The sequence below is a fragment of the Genypterus blacodes genome, unplaced genomic scaffold (genome assembly GCF_046128005.1).
Source record: "Genypterus blacodes isolate CSIRO-AG114 ecotype Tasmania unplaced genomic scaffold, CSIRO-AGI_Gbla_v1 ptg000112l_1, whole genome shotgun sequence".
NCBI classification, from domain to species: domain Eukaryota; kingdom Metazoa; phylum Chordata; class Actinopteri; order Ophidiiformes; family Ophidiidae; genus Genypterus; species Genypterus blacodes.
In genome coordinates this window covers 1316076-1335908 of record NW_027466916.1, presented here as the reverse complement: position 1 = coordinate 1335908, position 19833 = coordinate 1316076, and the positions used below count along the sequence as shown (strand labels likewise).

At 43.9% G+C, this 19833-nt stretch overlaps 1 protein-coding gene across 4 annotated transcripts in view; it reads left to right on the top strand.

Annotated features, from left to right (window-relative positions):
* The window catches only part of col12a1a (collagen, type XII, alpha 1a), a 51319-nt gene extending 31703 nt beyond the window's left edge, over positions 1-19616 (top strand). For 3 of the 4 annotated variants that reach the window (XM_076161601.1, XM_076161600.1, XM_076161604.1), the window contains 31 exons: positions 561-690; positions 841-983; positions 1084-1213; positions 1754-1873; positions 1963-2109; positions 2204-2320; positions 2658-2810; positions 2950-3024; positions 3107-3246; positions 3377-3500; positions 3648-3791; positions 4055-4219; positions 4491-4529; positions 4645-4783; positions 5473-5615; positions 5999-6108; positions 10206-10364; positions 10616-10693; positions 11553-11639; positions 12078-12131; positions 12505-12600; positions 12900-12953; positions 13879-13932; positions 14218-14271; positions 14811-14882; positions 15059-15094; positions 15199-15265; positions 15349-15531; positions 15825-15902; positions 17147-17317; positions 18768-19616. In XM_076161601.1, coding sequence (XP_076017716.1) covers positions 561-690; positions 841-983; positions 1084-1213; positions 1754-1873; positions 1963-2109; positions 2204-2320; positions 2658-2810; positions 2950-3024; positions 3107-3246; positions 3377-3500; positions 3648-3791; positions 4055-4219; positions 4491-4529; positions 4645-4783; positions 5473-5615; positions 5999-6108; positions 10206-10364; positions 10616-10693; positions 11553-11639; positions 12078-12131; positions 12505-12600; positions 12900-12953; positions 13879-13932; positions 14218-14271; positions 14811-14882; positions 15059-15094; positions 15199-15265; positions 15349-15531; positions 15825-15902; positions 17147-17317; positions 18768-18916 — 3411 coding nt within the window. In that variant the 3' untranslated portion in view covers positions 18917-19616. Of the gene's footprint in view, positions 1-560; positions 691-840; positions 984-1083; positions 1214-1753; positions 1874-1962; positions 2110-2203; positions 2321-2657; positions 2811-2949; positions 3025-3106; positions 3247-3376; positions 3501-3647; positions 3792-4054; positions 4220-4490; positions 4530-4644; positions 4784-5472; positions 5616-5998; positions 6109-10205; positions 10365-10615; positions 10694-11552; positions 11640-12077; positions 12132-12504; positions 12601-12899; positions 12954-13878; positions 13933-14217; positions 14272-14810; positions 14883-15058; positions 15095-15198; positions 15266-15348; positions 15532-15824; positions 15903-17146; positions 17318-17810 lie in introns of all 4 variants that reach the window. The other variant, XM_076161603.1, reaches the window with a different exon arrangement.
* The last annotated feature ends 217 nt before the right edge of the window (positions 19617-19833 follow it).

The window sequence follows — 19833 nt, the reverse complement described above, 5'->3', positions numbered from 1 at the left end:
CATACAGACTCCTCCCTCACATTGGACGTTTACTAACAAGTTCCTTCCGCGATCCCCGTTCTCACCACAGGGGTCATTAGCAGGCCAGAGCCTGGAGGAGCACAGAAACTAACTGACCCACACAAAAGAGAAAGGTTGCCTTTAAAGTTATCAGCTGTCTTCTGTCTTCCATTCAACTGGTTTCTACAACAGTCAGTGTCGTCTGTCAGCCCCACCCCACCCCCACAACCACCTCCTCAACATCAAAGGAATCTCTGCCTCTTCCTTTCACTTGGTGCTGACAGCAAGAGGCCATTGATTAGAAGGGAGGTGTCAATCTTGCAACATGAACAGCTGTCAGAAAGAGGGGAAAGGTCTCTGTTTGTTTATGTGTACACGTGTTGGGTGGGGGATCTGCGTCATGTCTGTAAACCCCTACAGAATTGTCAGAACCTCTAGCTCTTGGAAAACACACAATCTTTGTTCACATTTTATTTTCATTGTTGCCCAGGGTTTACATTAAATCTACATGTGTAATTGTGAGCTTTTCTAAAAAGTGTTGGTTTGTGATTTGTCTTTAGGTTCTGGTCCCAGGGACCACCACCACTGCCCTGCTGCAGCAGCTGCTGCCTGACACTGACTACAATGTTGGGGTGGTTGCCCTGTATTCTGATGGAGAGGGACCCCCAGTCTCTGACGCTGGCAAAACACGTAAGAACCTGGACCGGTGTTGAAGGGGAACCTATGGACTGAGCCTTTTAGAGCAGGATGTAGATTAATGAGAGGTTTGACAGTAATCAATGATTTGCTGCAGTTGTTGTGCACAAGTGGTTTCCAATCATGTGCTGTTTTCATCCTCAGTTCCCCGTAGTGCCCCTAGGAACCTGCGTGTATACGACCCCACCACCAGCACTCTCTCTGTGACCTGGGAACATGCTGTGGGTCCAGTCATGCAATACCGCATCAACTACGCCCAGACCACTGGAGATCCCATCGAGGAATTTGTAAGCCAACGTGTATACTGCTTTAGAAAAAGGTTTTTGGTATACTGACTCAACGCAAATTGCCACTTCATTTGTACTCATACACTGAAATGTCTTTCAGACCACGGTACCAGGAAACAGGAACAATGTGGTCCTGCAGAACCTGGATCCAGACACACCTTATAATATCAAAGTGACTGCCATCTACGCTGATGGACCAGGAGGCGAGCTGGATGGAGATGGTCGCACAGGTAAAAACTATCCCGTCTGCTACAGAATGCACTGAAGGACACGATGTGAATGCATATGGACATACACATGAAGGATATCATCACGCTCATGTGCATGTGGACAATTGAGCTCGCAGACAGAAAATAACTATGCTGAAAATCTGAGTGGACTCATCCATTGATTAGGATCCTGGATGATTGAAACAAAAGTGGAATAAGTGAAATTCTTGACTTTTCATGAAGGCCAAGAGTCTTTGCCAGAGAATTATGAAATGGCTGTGGTCCAGTGAGGGAGATCTCAGACTCACAGAGCTGGCCAGTGTCCTGCTCCATTTTGGCTTTGGAATGAATCAAACTCTATTTCATATAATATCACTCCATTCCTCCAGAGGGCTTCTCTTTTCTCATTCCTCTGATGTGACTGAATTTTACAATGCTTAACATAATCCAAAACATATAATGAGCCATAATGCAGTAATTGCTGACAGGGAATAGATTGGAAATGTAAAGAATTTGAATCCCGCTACAATGAACTGAAGCCTTTACTGTCCTGTCCCACAGTTGGTATGCTTGGCCCCAGGAATCTCCGTGTTTCTGATGAATGGTACACCCGCTTCAGGGTGGCCTGGGATGCCGCTCCTGCCAGGGTGAACGGGTACAAGCTGATCTACCAGCCTGAGGGTATGGATGTATTTTTATCGATGTATATTTTATAGTACACTTAGTAGTTACAGAGGGAGTGTGCTCATTGTATTCTCCTCTACTCTCAGGCTCTGATGAGTCTATGGAGGTGTTTGTTGGAGATGTGACCACCCACCAACTGCAGAACCTGAAACCTGGAACCACCTATGACCTAAAAGTGCTGGCCCAGTACAACACAGGCTTCAGTGAACCTCTGCTTGGACCAGGAACAACATGTATGTTGATATCAAACTTGGTTTATCTGTTTTTGCTGTCTCCCAAGGTGTTTTTTGTGAAAGATGAATGTATAAAAACAATGCTCTCCCGCAGTGTACCTGAATGTGACCGACCTGACCACCTATAACATCGGCTATGACACTTTCTGCATCCGATGGGCTGCTCACAGAGCAGCCACCTCCTACAGAGTCAAACTCAATCCTATTGACCGTAAGTGTGTTCCCCTAACATTCTATACAAGCCCTGTCTCATGCGACTTGTGAGTGTGAGTTAATTAGAGGACTGCAACTGGATTTTGTTAAAGGCGTTTTACCATGTTTCCCTCAACGTGTGAATGACGATATAACCCAAAGTGTCTCCATATGCCTCAGAGGCTGCAAAATTAAACAGCGGGTGAGAGGGAATTGAAAAGAAACCTCTCTTGTATGACTGCTGGAGCAGAGTGAAATGTTTGCTGTGCGATAGCTATCACAGATGGATGGAGAACACTTCAGCTACATTCAGTTTGCGTGTTCACTGATTGCCTCTTTGCCACTTGCTCCTCCAGCCTCCAAGAAAGGAGCTCAGGAGATCACCGTCAGAGGCTCAGAGAGCACTTACTGCTTCGATGGCTTGACCCCAGATAGCCTCTACAACGCCACTGTGTACACCCAAACCCCCAACCTAGAGGGACCTGGAGTCAGCGTCAAGGAGAGGACATGTAAGAAAAACTATTCATCTTTTAACGTATGAGGACGGATTAAGAAAGAAGAAGAAATTCAGTGTTACAGCTTCTTTGTAAAGCCTACTGGATGCTCTGATTTGTACGTTGTCTCATGTGTTTCTTTCTTGTGTTGCAGTGGTCAAACCCACAGAGGTGCCAACCGAGCCTCCCACCCCTCCTTCCCCAGCAACTGTCCCCCCTGCTCTTGACGGTAAGGACAGCTTTGTACCAGAGCAACAACTTTTATAGCCTCACCTAGATCAGCCTGTAATATTGCTGTAAATGAACCGCAGTGTGCAAAGGCGCCAAGGCAGACCTGGTCTTCCTCATTGACGGCTCCTGGAGTATCGGAGATGAGAGCTTCAGCAAGGTCATCCAGTTTGTCGTCAGCATGACTGGAGCCTTTGATGTCATCAACCCCAAAGGCATGCAGGTCAGCATTACCAGCTTTGAATTGCGTGTTTAAAGCGTTCACAAGTTCTGTTGGACCTTTCACATTTTTTACTTTAATGGTGTGGGTTATCCATCGTCATGCACCGCTCGATTTCTGTGTTTGTGTACAGGTTTCGTTTGTGCAGTTCAGTGATGATGCCAAGACCGAGTTCAAGCTGAACACCTATCATGACAAGGGCATAGTGCTGTCAGCGCTGCAGACTGTCCGCTACAGAGGAGGAAACACCAAGACAGGTAAAGGAAAACGTCAGAATATGTCAACCTGGCCTCGGTAAATATCAGTTGCATCTCAACAAAGTAATCCTGATAAAGTCTGAATTGTTCACGTTGGATTTTCTCTTTGTGGTCCTTCCTCCTCATCCTCCTCCTCCGCTCACGCAGGCGTTGCTCTGAAGCACGTCTACGAAAAGGTTTTCACCTCAGACAGTGGCATGAGGAAGAACGTCCCCAAGGTGTTGGTGGTGGTCACAGACGGACGTTCCCAAGATGACGTCAAGAAGAGCGCTGAGAAGTTGCAGCATTCTGGTACGTTTGGATCCGTCACTCGCTGTCACGTGTCTTTTGGTGTTGCATGTACAAATGTGGCGGAGCTGTTTTGAATTATCACATATTTGTCTTTGCTCCCACGTTTAATTTTCCTCGGTCCGAGCCAGCTCTTGTTGGCCAATTGAACAAACTGTTGTAATGATTCTTAGAGATGGAACTGCCTGTGGCCATTGGAAGCTGAACAATGGTCCGTGTGTGTGTGTGTGCGTGTGCTCATATTTGTGTGTTTTGCCCCCCTCTAGGCTACAGTGTGTTTGTGGTTGGTGTGGCCGATGTGGATACATCAGAGTTGCGACTCATTGGCAGCAAACCCAGTGAGAGACACGTGTTTGTGGTCGACGACTACGATGCCTTTGCCAAGATCCAGGACAACCTGATCACCTTCATCTGTGAAACAGCCACTTCCAGTAAGAAGAGATTCAGATGACTCTTATACGGAACTGCTGATGTCATTAAATAATTCTGTGTTCCATGAAGGAAATGTCTCTGGCTTTGTTTTGGTGATGTTTGCGGTGTTAAATCAGTGCACCTGCAGAGGTAACAACAGGGGAGCTTTCCCATAGACGCACTGTTTTAATTGATCCTCTGCCAGAAGGAAAGGATGAAGAGAGATGAATCATGTTCTTTGATCCTCAGTCTGTTTTTCCAACCCCTTACAACTTTTGTGTCTTGTCTCAGCTTGTCCCCTGATCTACATCGATGGCTTCACCACACCTGGTAAGCATCAGCGCACACAAATACACAAATCCAAACAGAGAGACTATTAGAATACAACCACCGCCCCTGTATGATTCCACACATTCACCGTGGCTTGTGTTGTTTACCTTTACAGGCTTCAGGATGCTGGAAGCTTTCAACCTCACAGACCGCACGTTTGCTGGCATGAGTGGTGTGTCCATGGAACCAGGCTCCTTTAACAGCTACATTGCCTATAGGGTGCACAAGGATTCTTTCCTGACCCAACCCACCAAGTAAGACTGTGTGTGTGTGTCCTAGAGTGTCTCATTTTGTATATAAATCTCAGCTCATGTTGGCCTTGTCCCCCATGCAGCATAATCCTGCCCAGCCCACAGTCATTATGTGTAATGAATCAATAGCCTCTGCAGTCCTTCAACACTGAGCTCACACACCAGCTCTTTCTGTCGTTGCAGCTTGTAAGAATACAAGGTGCTAGCAAACTCCTCCCTCCCAAACACTACCTGTCACACTGGGACCAAACAAATCGCCTCTGGGTCAAGAGCTGTCTCTGTACTGGTCCCCATTACAGCGTCATTAGGCAATTGCAAAACTGCTGGAGTATTCAAACCTCTTAAGCATACTTTGTTAATATGTTTATAATGATGAGTATTTTGTGTGCATGGGCGAAGCAATTGACTTAATACGCACGAATGGTAACACTTCGAACTGCAACGTAGGATAAGGGACAGAAAATACGTTCAATATGCGGATAATTTCAACAAGGGGCCAGGGGAGAGCTGGCAATCCTACAGCTTCTGCAGCATTCGCGACTGACGTGATGTGTAACGATTCAATGGTTTTGGTGTTGTGTTGCTCTCATTCGGGGCTTTCTGACTCAAAGTTTGGAACTAAAATAAGAAATACTTTCCCCGAAATTGTTTGAGAAAGTGGACTTGATGTCCTCTCCTTTTAACCCTAACAGGGAGATCCATCCCGATGGTCTTCCCCCGTCCTACACCATCATCATGCTCTTCCGCCTCCTGCCTGACACGCCCAATGAGGCTTTTGATATCTGGCAGATTTCTGACGGCAGAAATAACCCTGAAGTTGGGATCACCATCAACCGTAAGTTTCCCATCATGCTTTGGGCCACAGATCGGGGGGGGTGGGGGGGGGTTCATTTATCATCATTATTGCCTTCAGTCAATTCTCTTTCTCTTAATAACATTTGACATGAAGTAAAGTAGAGTGATTTGCGTCCATCCGCTACGTTAAGCTTGAGTTCAATTTTCCACCGCACTTGTAAGTATTTCTTGACAAATGTTTGTCTACACACGTGGTAAATGCATGCAATTAATTATGGGCATGGACCTAATCCCTCCAAGCATTTTCTTTATCCCTCTTCTTTCACTGTAGCCATGTGTTCTCTATAGTCCTGTCTGGGCTTTGCGTGCAAACGCGTCGTAACGCGCTGTCAGGGACTCAACAAAGGTTCTTGTTTCCTTTAGCTTCCAGCAAAACAATCACATTCTACAACAAGGACACCCGAGGAGAGATCCAGAAAGCCACATTTAATGAGGAGTCAGTGAAGCGGGTTTTCCATGGAAGCTTCCACAAGGTAAACACAATGCATGCTTCTAGAAGGGAGGGGTATCGAGTACACTGTGTGTGTGTGTGTGTGTGTGTGTCTGTGTGTGTGTAGCCTTTAGTCTTCACAAGACTGGACACTGTAGTAGTGAACTGAATTCCAAACCATTATGTAGCAGAAGTTAGGATTGGTCTGATTTTTCTTTCTCTCTGGGTTCTGGCTTGTTTGAGATGAATGATTAAGTTTGGAGACGCAGCAGATGTTCACTGAGAGAAGACAGCCCGGGGTATATGAAGAATACTTCACAAATATGAAGGAATAACAGTGTTGGTTTGCATTTTGATTCAGACAGACAGGGAGCAGAGGGTGTAGTAAGAATAGGAGTTGTGGGAGAAAGAACTACACATTGTTTGCTAGAAATGACAGTAGGCCAAAGGATTTTCCAGGCTGAACTGATCTTTATCCAACTGTCTCACTGATACATTTTGTTGACTCAAAAACTGATTCATGTCATCATCCTCTGTCTTTCATGCAAGAATTACCTCCCTGAGCACTTTCCAAACAATTCTTTAAAACAGAATAAAACATTCCATCTGTCCAAACTTCTCATTTAACTTGAAATAACGTTTTGTATTTGTGTTGTTTTGCAAACGTTGTGTTTCCTTTAAGTTGATTTAACCACTACATTAGACCCACATGCCAAGCTTTCAACTGTGATTAACAGTGTTTGTGTTTATATAGCATAGCATGGAGTCCCTTGGGGCCACTGCACAGGGTAAAAAGAAACATCAAATGGCGTCCGGCTCAAAGCAGCAGCCCATAGAAAACATCCGCTGGTATGGTTTACCACTATAGGGTGTAGGGAATATAACAATGCAGAACTGTATATTTAAGTATGGACCTGGAACGAATTGAGATTCTAAATTGTCCACTAAAGGAAAATGTACACAAAGGCATGTCCAATTGCGTTTGACTTTGCATCCAAGAACAGTGTGCCTCTTATTTAGTAAACAAGGTTTCCCCCTCAAATTCTAAGGTAATCAAAACGTTTAAGCCTCTTTCCATTATGAGGATCTCATCAACATCAAAGTTCGCCCACTTCCTGATGTTACAGACAACGGTCTTTTCTCAGCAAACTTTGAATAACCGAGGGACTGATGAGAGCGATATGAGCCCTCAGATCAGAGCCCACTGTAAATGGCTTTTCCCTGACAATCTAACTAATTGTAGGGTAGAACTCCATGAATGAATGGGACCTTGGAAAATGTCGGACTCAGATCTAGATGTAAATGACATCACCTACACGACTGTTCTAGTTGGATACAGGCCTGATCTTTATATATGAGTGTGTGTGCGTGTGTGTGTTCTTTCACTCTGCGGCCATGGTGGAGCCTGGAGTCTGAATGTACACTGGGTGGCTCGGTTGTGGTACAGTATTGGCTGGCGAGTCTGCAGCGGTCTACCTAGGTGCTTATTTACTGGTCTGCTGAATAAGTGCCACTGCTAACTGCTGTGGTGTTGGCTTACATGTTGTCAGTGGTTTCCCAACACTTTGTCCACGGGGAGGACCGGGGGTGACCTCAGTGTGTGTGTGTGTGGACTGAAACCTGAGTGACCTGTGATGAGGTTTGTCACAAATGGCAATTTGGCTTAATGTGCTGAACACCATTTGTGACCAAGAAAAACGAACCAAAACTAAACAAAACAAAAATGTCCCATGTTGACCTTTAAGAGTTATGTTAAGATTGAAATAGATCATGAAGACGGCTGGTAGGATTGGATCCAGTATGTTAGATGCATCTTCTATCACAGCTTTTTCTGGCAGTGGCTTTTGATTGGACTAAAGCATTCAGTCCATTACGTTTGATTCCCATGAGCTGCCTTATTGCACATTTTTTGATATACTTTTAATTCTTAAGTGTTTCCTTTTGTGTCATTTTTTAACTGACCTGTGCCATTATAGGGCATTATTTCTATACTCATATATGCATTTTTGTACTCTCCTCCTTAGGCTAGTGAGTAAAAAGCTCACCCAGCCTGGTGAGGTCATGGTCCACCACTAGTTGAACATGTGGGAATGCTCTTAAAAATCACTTTAGCAGATGGTAGCCACTCACTAGTCCACTGGGGATTCCCTTCCCACAGTCCAGGGGTGGGAGTCCAGAGAGGGAACTAAAGATATTTTTTCCATTATCTGTGTCTATTCTTGTGGATCTAACCAGAGAACTACACTGATGGACGATGCTCAGCTGCTGTTCCCATTGGACAGTAGATTGAATGGACTTGCCCCGTTGCTTTAAAACACACAAGCTCTATTATTCTTGAAGAACTTCTGCGGTCTTTCCTTCAGAGTTTCCTTTCTGGACAAGGCTAAGAAGGTTGTGCCAATATACGCATTCACTAATTGAGATAGAAAAGGAAGGTAAACGATGATCTACACAAAGCCAAACTAGCTCTATAATCCTCTCAGGTCTCTATAACACAAATGGACAGTGACTACTGACTGCAGGCATTGTACTCTTTGTTTTGAAAGCAGTTAGTCACAGAAATAAAGTTGACTTTTCTTTTCGACTTTCCCTGACCTGGACAAGTAGACTTGATGATCCAAGAAACCACACATGAAACACAGGAAATTATAAATTAACTGATCATGCACCCAGGTCTGGAGCAGCATTAGCAACGCTGTGTTCACGTTTGCCAGATCGGCCACAGAAGATTACCTTCAAGAATGATATTGTGAAAATAATCGGGCCCACTGCGGATTCCACGATCAGTCCAAGCATTGTGGAAATTGAAATTAGTCCCCCCCCCCCTCCCGGATTTGATATCAAATATTTTTTCCGTTTTATTCTTGCCGAATGTTGAACTTTCATAGAGACGGCTCACACCACCTGCTTGTTAGTGCGTGCACGAAAATTAAAACCATAAGGCCTTCAAGGTGCCGGATTATAGATTTGGGACTCGGCCAGAACAGAGCCAAGAACAATAAAACGGAATCTGATAGAGATCATGGAAATATGTGGAGAGCGCTGGAGAAAAAACAGACCATGTGAGCCAGAAACTTCACCATATGGACTCTGTCTGTAGAGTGTTGACACAGTGAATTTCGAACACTGAGGACTAAAATTGATGCATGGCAATTGTTCATCTGTCAACACTTGACTGCAGAGAGCACCAAAACTCTCGACATTGAGGGAGCAGCGCCCACGAGAACACAAACTCCACTGAACATTCGTTTTCCAGTGACTAAAGTGATTTTATCGTGTTTGCTTATTGGTCAGTGAGGTAATATGCAGTATAGTGTACATGCTCATTATTTGCCATCCCAGTATATCATTGAAATCTGTTTTGGTAAGCCCTCAAAAGCATCATGGTTCAAATATCCATGCCAGCATCTTGGGATAACCAACACCCTCTTCCATTGCGGTCCACCAGATAGTTTGTTCCGTCGCCAAGGAAGTCGAATGTAATTTTGCGATTGGTTGCCAAGAAGTATGGCCTAGTCTGTGGTTGGTATGGCTTTGTAGAAAGAAATGGTAGCTTGCTTTTTCTGACATAAAGAAAGCTTGTCTGACTGTTTCAGCGGGGGGAAAATTTGCAACTGTGAAGGAAAAGTATGGAAAGTGTAGAACTTTTGATGGCACACCGCAAATTATATCATTTCAAGATGTGGAGTGGGGTCCTCTGGAGGATCTGGCAACTTGTCATTCAGTGTTGTTATACAAACGCTATATATATGGCTACATGGTTATGTCAATAGTTGTATTGTATATTTCCTTTTTATGCTCCATTCATCTTTAGAGGCATCAAACTGCAGTTGTATGCCAGAACCCCTAACCACTGCAGGGTAACATCAGAATCTATAATTAACATTGTTCTGCAAAGACTAAATAATGCCATAAATCCAGCAATTATGTGGAATACAGTATCAGCATCTTTATAAGCATCACACAACATGGTTCAGAAAGGTTCAGTGAGGTTGTTGGTAGCCTCATGGTTGCAGTTTCCTCATTTTTGTTTGAATGCTCCAATGTCCTCAGTAATCTTTGCCGAGTAATTTGAACAAAAACAGACAAAATCAGGATGTTTTGTTAATGGAGCTCTGTCTCTCTACCCTTCTTCTGCAGCTACACATCACCGTCTCAGCAGAGAAAGTCAAGTTGAATGTGGACTGCCAAGAGGTGGCAGAGAAACCCATCAAGGAGGCCAGCAACATCACACTGGACGGCTATGAAGTGCTTGGAAGGTTGGTCAAGTCTACAGGAGGAAAGAGGCTTTCTGCAACCGTAAGTGAAAAGAAACAAAATCGTTTGAAACAAAGACATTGGAAAAACTAATTCACTGGAGCATCCCACAAGTTTCCAGCAACCTTTTGCTCTTTGGATGCACAGTTATGTTTAAAGTGCGCCCAGTTACGGGCTGAGAGGACAAAAGCGAACTATCTGTCTGAGTTGCTATCTGTCTGAGAATTTTAATTGTTGTTTTTGTTTTTTCAGCGATTCCATTTGTAACACTGTTCTGTTTTCCTGTTGTGCAGTTCCAGCTCCAGATGTTCGATATTGTGTGCAGCTTGGGCTGGATCAGCCGTGACAGATGCTGCGACCTGCCCTCCACAGTAAGAACAATGGATACTCTAGAGGGGTGTGAAGGATGTCATCTAAACCAGAGTGTCCAGTCAAAAGGCCATTTTTAACTTCAGTGATGCTTGCACAGGATTCTTTGGATTTGAGATTAGAATCTGTACCGTTCATATCCTTATTTTAGATTGAGAACCTTCCCCATACATGTGTGCCCTCTTTAACATTGAGAGTTCAATAAGCTTTTGATATACACATATGGTCATGAAACCAAATGCACGGCTGATAACTTGCCTGCCTTTTACAGAGAGAAAGTGCCTCAGCTGGGTTGAATACATCTTTGTGTTCTGTGTAATTGTGCTAGAGTGTTGCCAATATTCCCTTCCAATTACAGGAAAACAAGTGCTCCTTTAGATCACAGAGCAGACAGTAAATCACATTAATTCTGGGTATTTTAAACACCGGATGCATGTGCACTTAGTTAATTACAAGTCATTTGTGTGTAATAAGCATCAGGGTTTAATGCATCATGTCAGTGATTGCAGTGTTATATAACATGTCAGATCAAAATACTAATTTCCCAAAATATGGCGAAGGCTCTCAGCTGTTGTGGAACATTTAGTCCTAAGCCCCCGTCGATGACTCTGCTGATTCCCGGCACATTTCATTACGAGGCAGTGTTCCATTCTGACCTTTACAGGCTGTCTGATCTGTCTGTTCTCCTTAAACTCCCAGCAGAGTCGCAGGCAACATTTGCCAAAGCTGATTTTTATGGCTCTAACGACACGGTTCCTATTATTAAAAATGGACGAGTGTGAAATGGACTTTATGAGCACTTTCCTGAAGTTGAGGTGTAAAATCTAATTTCTGTATTTCCCTCCCTGTCTTACTTTTCAGAGAGATGAGGCGAAGTGCCCGTCCCTTCCTCACTCCTGCACATGCACACAGGACAGCATCGGCCCTCAGGGACCTCCTGGACCTTCGGTATTCATTCTTCCATGTCTCATATCATCTCCTCCACTTCTGTTTACTTTCACCTGATTTCTAACCTTTTTCGCATGTCGATGTTAATGACAATAACATACTTTTCCTATGATGAGCCACACAGATAAACTATGAGAATATGATAGCCCCAGTAACTTTATTTGTTACAAATCTAGCTAAGGAGTGGCAGAGCATCAGGATTGATATTTTCTTTTCCCCTTGGAAAGAGGAGGATGCGACCATCGGCATGCAATGAAGTGTGGGCCTGAAGAGAAGTGTCAAAAGATAAATGCCTGATGGAAAAACAATAGTGAAAGTCTGGAATATGTGTTCTTGGTAACTGCTCTAAGCCCCAGTGAGGAGTTTGGGGTTTTAGGGCTTTTGGAATCTGCTCCTGGTCTTGCACTCACTGATGCTGACTCTTGTTTGCTTTCTCAGGGCGGCCCAGGAACCAAGGGACCAAGAGGAGACAGAGGAGAACAAGGCCAATCAGTGAGTTAGAGCAGTTTAAGCATGTTGGTGTTCTTAACTCTATTATCGGTATGTTAAATGAGCTATTACTCAAACAAATTGATCAAAGGAAGCCTGCTTACATTATCAATATCCTGTAGATAATAAAGACTCTGTTAGCTCTCCGCTGTACAGCACTACGTTAGCATTTACCATCAGACAATGCAAACTGTGCACATCTGAATTTACTTCTCGAATGCTGCTGTATATTTTCTTTACCTTGATTTAAGGGGGGGGCTTAGGGGGGCTCATTTCTCAACACTGTTAGTGATCATCGTCTCTATCTGTGTTGATGAGTCTGTGTGGGAGACTGTGATTATTTAACCGCTTTGTGTTATGTCTGGTAATACTATAGGGTCCAATGGGTCAGCGCGGTGACTCCGGAGTCCCAGGCACAATGGGACCACCAGGTCCACAAGGCCCTAACGGACTGTCCCTGCCTGGACAACCAGTAAGTTAACCTACGCTGTATAACTACAACCGTTATTCAAACATGACACGTGGAACACAAAACGTAGTAAGAAATAATTGTGTGCTTGGTTGAATGTTTAATGAATGAGTGAATGAGATTTACAGCTGAAGTCACAAGACATAACACTCCTAAAGTCTGCTCTGATCCCAGACTGGCAGCTAGACTTCCTTATTTTCCTACCTACCAAAATGAATAACAATCACAGACTGACAGAATGAGAGAAAGACTAAAGCCGGCCAGTTTGCTGAATAAGCGGTGTTTTCCTCCTCCACCTTCAGGGTCGCCTCGGACCAAAGGGAGATTCCGGAGACCCAGGCCTGCCCGGTGTGCAAGTAAGTACTCCTCTCTCATTTGTGGTTTATGAACAGGAAACGGGAGACTATCCACAGAGAGCCTCATTGCTACTGGAGCCTGGATTCAGTCCACATGGCGAGGTTGAAACCACACTCGGAGTGGGAGGTAGACCATGCCATCCTCTGGGAGACCTGAGCTCTCAAATCAGCGCTGTGATTGACACACGGTAGAAGGCCAGGGATGCAGTTAAATTATTATGAAGCGCAGACTCATGTTACCAAAGGGAATTGGGGAATGGAACATGTTCATCACCATCCTGGTAATTGAAGATGATCTCGACGAGGTGAAGACTTAGAGACGGGCAGTAGAAATCATCCTGGATACTTGGGATGGAAGGGAAGTCTAACTAGATCAGCCTCACATAATGACATTACTATAACTCTCAGGGTTCAAACTTCACCCAGTGTCTCAAAGTCTCAACGTCTTTATTGACATCATTGCTGTATCAAATCCAAAGGCAACCATCTGTGCAGACATGAAATACACTTTGGCTTTGTTACATGTTTTAAACACATTAGGTGTGTCCTTTCGGAGGCCATTTGTGCGCTGGCATTACGAAGTCATCTCTTGGCTAAGAAACGATGTATTCATTCAGCTCACATCGCACAACAGTGAAGCACAGAGAACATCTCCAGTTATTCTGCGCTGAGAACAAGAGAATTCTGACATGGGAGAAAGATAATCCCGTAAAGGGATCTGCAGGTCTTATACATACAATTGGCAGCATTTATTCTACACAGTCACACTTTTCATACTAGAGATTTTGTTAGTTTGTGTGTTGTCTTTGGCTACAAAGCTGGGAAAGTACAGTTTTTATTTTCTTACAACAGGGACATTTGGGGGCTTTAAAATGTGTTATTCCCAATCATTAGCAGTTGATTACGTGTGTCTGCTTTCTCCCAGGGTTCTCCTGGACCTCGTGGTCCTCTAGGCCCCGTTGGACCAGGCGGAGGGCGGGTAAGATCTACCAGCAGGCCTGTACACACAGTACACGCTGTGAAAATACATCCAACACCCACTTAAAGACGTATATTCTCAGGAATCACCTTGTTAACTCTATGGACCATCATGTAGCTTCACAGTTGCAACACTACATTGGTTGTAATTTATTTTGCAGCAGGATTTTCTGTACACGGTCACTGGAGGCTGAAACCGATATAAAGCCATGACACTGATGTATTGCATGTATAGGGTCCCCTGTGCGTTGTAACCCATTTGTGATTGCATGTTGTTTCTACATAGGGGCCACCAGGAAAGGAGGGACCATCTGGACCCAGAGGACCACCAGGGCCCATGGTAAGTGTTTATGTTTATCTCGGTGTCTTTGGGTCGGACAGAAAAGAGCCAAATAAATATTCCTTGGAGCGTGCTTTACTTCACAATATATCTTCAGCAATTACTCCTCTGGCTCCACAGTTGCACTCTGCTGGAACAGCACATAAAAGCCGCCTGCATGCTGAGGCCTCTCACTGTTAGGAGGATGGCACATGCATCTCATTTTCTTTTTCTGTGGTTTGAGGAGGTCTGAATCTACTTAATCCTGCCATAATGCCAACGGGCTTCATGCCAGTATAGAATTCACATGCACTATAGTGTTCCGACTTCTCCAAGAGTCATTAGCCGTGGTTGGTGCCTGCGTCCCATCCCTGCTGCTGCGCACGTGTGTGTGTGTGTGTGTGTGTGTGTGTGTGTTTCCATCTCCTCTTGGCTCGGTGCTCTGTATGCCCCAACTTTAAGGATCTGACACAACCTTTAACAGGGTGCAGGGGTTAAATGGTGCCATTATGTTTATTGTGCAGTTATTCCAGATAATCACATTGTTTTGTGTTTTTCAGGGAACTCCTGGAAATCCAGGTGTGCCTGGAATCACCGGCAAAACAGGGAAATCAGGAGAAACAGGAAATCCAGTAGGTATTGAGTAATATGACCGAGCTTCATGGTCACATGAGGACCAAGCTGTGTACTCAGTTCAATCAGACATTTATGACATATTTTGGTTGAAGGGAGTTTTATTGCATATATTCTGCATGTCTTCCTTACAGCTGCACATTTTTCTCACAAGTCCTTCATATCTCCTTGACAGGGAATTGCTGGTGTAAAAGGAGAGAAAGGAGAAAAGGTAGGTGTCTGCTGTACTGCAATGAAAGGAATCTGCTTCATTCCTATACAGCATCACTAAGAAGAGCAATGCTAATTCTATATGATGATGTTTTGGTTTTCTAGGGAGACTTTGCTTCCCAAAACATGATGCGTTCCATCGCCAGACAAGTTTGTGAACAGCTTGTGAACAGTAAGCCAAACCTTCCTTCATCCTAAAGGTGATTCATTATCAATCCAACCCAAATCTGACATGACTTTGGTTTCCTCTTGCAGGTCAAATGAGCAGGATTGACATGATGCTCAACCAGATTCCGTCTGGCTATCGTAGCAACACTCCAGGGCCTCCCGGTCCTGCTGGACCTGCTGGCAGCCAGGGATCTCGTGGAGAGCCTGGACAGTCCGGCCGCACAGGTTTCCCTGGAGGTCCAGGTTCACCTGGGAGTCAAGGGGAAAGAGGTACTTCAACAGCTTTTAAACTCTGAGTGTTTGTAAGGGTTAATGAGATGCTTACCAAGATATAATAAGGAAATTGAAAGCAATGAACTAACTGGAGGACAAACTGTAGTGGCATTCACTCTGCTCCAGCATGAACAGAATAACAACATAAGTGCATTTCCTCCTTCAGTCTAAACATGATTCCATCTAGTGTGCCAACATATTATTTAATGCTACTTTGCTGTTCCTGAGCTGAGGTTTATTTGCTGTGTTGGTGTGATATTGATTCCTTCTCTGCTTGGTGGTTTCTAAAGGTTTACCAGGCGAGAAGGGAGAGAGAGGAACTACAGGAACTGGACTCAGAGGACAAAGAGGAGCTAACGGTCCCCAAGGTAACACTGCTGGTTCTTCCCTCAGTTTCTTGGGTAAAACAGCCCATCAGAGATTTATTGTCGTTTCCCCCCAAGAACTAAATGAATATCCCCACATCAAGGCTGGCATCCATCCCCACCCACCACACTGGGGCATGAAACATCAGCAAACCACCGTCAGTGAATCTGCTGAGCGTTGTTCTCCAGCAGCTGCAGGCACTCTGTTGCTTTCACACTATTCTTTTCCTGCTTTATTTTTACACTCAGTTCTAACCCACTTCCACTTGTGACAGCGTTTTCAACTTATTTGTGGAGCGTTCTAGGACACAGATTGCTCCCCTAAGACCAATTAAAACCACAGAGGCCTGAAATGACCTTTATGTGCCTCTGTCACCTCTGCTCAGGCAGCTGCGCCGCATAAATTCGACGTAAAGAGCCCAAATACACCCACATCTCTCTACTTTCTTAAGGATTTATGTCTGGTGCCTATTTCCAGCTTCTCCACACATTGTGCACATTTATGTTAAGAATGTGGGAGAGTTTTGTCTCTGTCAGTACCGCTACAGTCTCCACTCAAGGTCGGCTCGACGCACAAGTGTTGATTCTGTGTTATTAAAGCAGATCAGTCAGTGTCAAACAGTGCAGAGTTTTTCCTCCTCTGCTGTTGATATCCAATCTGTTTTCTCGAAGAAGCGTCTCACTTTAGAAGATCTCCTACCCCATGGGGTGGAAAACCCCAGGAACCATCTATTGCTGTCTACCCCGCGACATCACGCACTGACATGTTTGTGTGAATGAACGGAGAACCGAGCGAGGAGCAGAGGGTGGAAGTCCACGCTGATGACTCATTTTTGTGTGTGTGGGAGAATCAGATTGTTGTACAATGAGCTTTCTTTGGTGGCTTCATTGACAACACATGGGCTCACTTAAGGGAGGCAGAGGGAGAGAGAGAGGAAGAGAGAGGGAGAGAGTGGGGGGAAAATTCCATCTTGAGTTTTCACGTCTAGACAGACGGGGCCGGGGGGGTCGGGGGTCGGGGGCTGGGGGGCTCAGTAACTCCACACAGACCCAGACTGCATCTTTTTTATTTTTTTGGCCAAGCGTTTTAATTGAGCCATTGAAAAATGTAAATTACAGTGCTGCTTCCCCCCCGTGTCACTCCCCCCCATTTCCACTGGAGATTTACGGATGATGTCAGCGGGTTTTCTGCTGAGCTCCACAGTCGCAACTTTCAAATGGGATTCACCTCCTCTCTCCGCTTGCAGGGCCACCTGGAGAGTCGAGAACGGGACCCCCGGGTCAATCTGGCTCCGCCGGCCCTCGTGGCCCTCCAGGTCGCCAGGGTACTCCTGGGGTGAGAGGACCACCAGGACCCCCTGGTTACTGCGACTCCTCTCAGTGTGTTGGCATTCCATACAATGGACAAGGATACACAGGTACGGCCAACACAATCTAAGCCCTGCATGGCTCCATGTCACAGGACAGACTGTATGCAAACTAATTACATTTGCAACTCAGTAAACAACTACTTTGATAATGTATGGAGGTAAGAATGTCATGGTCCCAGAGCCTTGATAATCAAGCTGAAGTCTCTGTTGTAGAGGCACAGAGTGTGATTTGTAAACAACACGTCCTAAACATTTCACCAGTATGATTTTTATTTTCTCATATGTTCGGTTTGATGTTGATTAGTCAGTTTATTTAAATGTAATGTTTTGATCCGTGTCACAGGTCACACTTGTTTTTATGAATCACCTCCTTTAAGTTTGACTGGGAACCACGATATTCCAGTACATCCATACATTTGATGTGCAGTATTGCGAATGGCATGGAGAAGATCACTGACATGACATAAGTTAATAATAATAATCATAAGATGACCATAACTTTGTTCCACAAAGACTAACACCCTCTTTGACCTATTTTCAGGTATGGCATAGTAAACCTTCTAAGTCACCTGTGCTGCTTTACACTTTGAAGTCCTGTTTCTGAGATGTTTGCCCATTTGGGGCATAATGGGCATGTATGGATAATCACCACGGACGTTATTATTGAACCTTAAAACAAACATTTAAAAAAAAGTCAAAAGAGAACGGAGTGGACTGGCACTAACATCATCTCACAAGCTACAGTGATGGCAACCTGCTGGCCTGTTTGCATCTTGAACCACAAACCGTTGGGGAACAAAACAGAGACAGAGCATTTCTATGAAAGAAGCAGCATGTACAATTACAGATACCACCCAAAACAACTACTAACAAAGTGGACTTCATAACTGAAAGCAATATTCATGTAGAGGTGATACATGTAAATAAAACTAATTTTTTTTTTTGCCTTGTAAATGATGTATGAACCATGACGTTTCACTAAAAATCAAGTTAACATCTGTACTGAGCTTGTGCCTCATAACCCTCTGCTAACTTACCACCATAACCTCTGTTTATGATGCCTTAAGTTACTGAAACAGCCAGAGCTCTGGTCGTGACTAAAGCATGTTCCATTTGTACTTTAATAATCATCATGTTCTTTGTTTACATTGTCCAATCGGTGCTAAATGTCGCTCTCCTACCATTTCCATTTGTCTTTTTGTAGTATCAGCTGGTTATTTGCTTGTTTTGTTTTTATTATCCAGTAGCTTAACAGATGTTTACTGTAAATGTCAGCATAACCTTCTGAAGCAGTTTTCAGTTTATCGTATATTTTTCATTCATACTAAGCTTGAAAGAGCAAGAAACTTCTTTCGACTTCCTGGAGAAAGGAGGAAGCAAAGCTAAAGTCTGACACAGGGCATTTTAGGAAGTCCATAGTATGGTGCAATATAATTTAAATTGTGCATGATTGTAGACAGAAACACTCTTTTGATTGGCCGTCCCGAATATTTTCTAGCCCCCCGCTACCAGCCTGAACCTGATGTAGTGTCTATGCCTGTGGCGCCACCTGAGGAATTTGAGACAATACAATCGCCTGGTTACACACGAAACCAGCGAGGAAAGAGATCACTGCCAAGAGACAAAACAGAAGCACTAGCATCATAGCTGCAGTAAGGAGCTCTCAGAATGGGTTCCATCACGAATATGAGTCAGAACAAAGTTAGAACATATGGGTTTGATACCCAAATGGCTATATTGAACATATATTTTTGGGCAACATGAGAAAGTTTAGAAAGATGGACATAAGTCTAAAATGTTCTCTCTTTATAAACCTGTGTGCTTGCTATGTGTTTCCTTAAGTGTCTGCTTGTAATATAACTGCAAGTGTTTATCAGACTCCAATGTGTAATGCACTAATCGTGTGATAAATCATTGTATGTGGAAGGACGTTTGTATGTTTCTGAACACTTTCATCTGTCCGCCTTGTTTTCAGTCTAAAGGCAATTTCTCTACATAAAGCTGTTAAACACACACAATCAGTACAAATGTTCAATGAATTTTATCCCCAAAGATCTTTTATAAGGCCTGTAAACCAAATGATAATCTGACTTTTTTTTTTAATTCTTGTTTAAGTTTTTTGTTACCAAATGTGGAATTGCATGTCTGTGTTGTATATTTACTGAGGATTTCTAAGTCAGAATATAGTTGTTTTCTATCAATGCAGTTGGGATTTGGTTGCAAGACTATGGACATAGAATTGCTTTTCTCATGTTTTAACTGCACATTTTGTGAATTCCACAGCCTTATTTTCTTATTTATTTCTGAATCAGAAGAGGCATTTTTCAATAAAACTACTGAAAATGTAGCAATGGTTTCAGATTTCAATCATTTTGGTCTTCAATTTGTTCCCAGTACACAGTATGCAAAGGTACAGGTTGGACTCTTCACTTCAAACCTACTCCAAATAAGGCAATAAATAAAAAGTTGGAACACCATAATCCCATCAAAATCTGCATTATTCATTTTTGATGTGCTCACGTCCTTCTTTATGTGAGATGTTAAGTTAAAGTGCATCCCCCTCA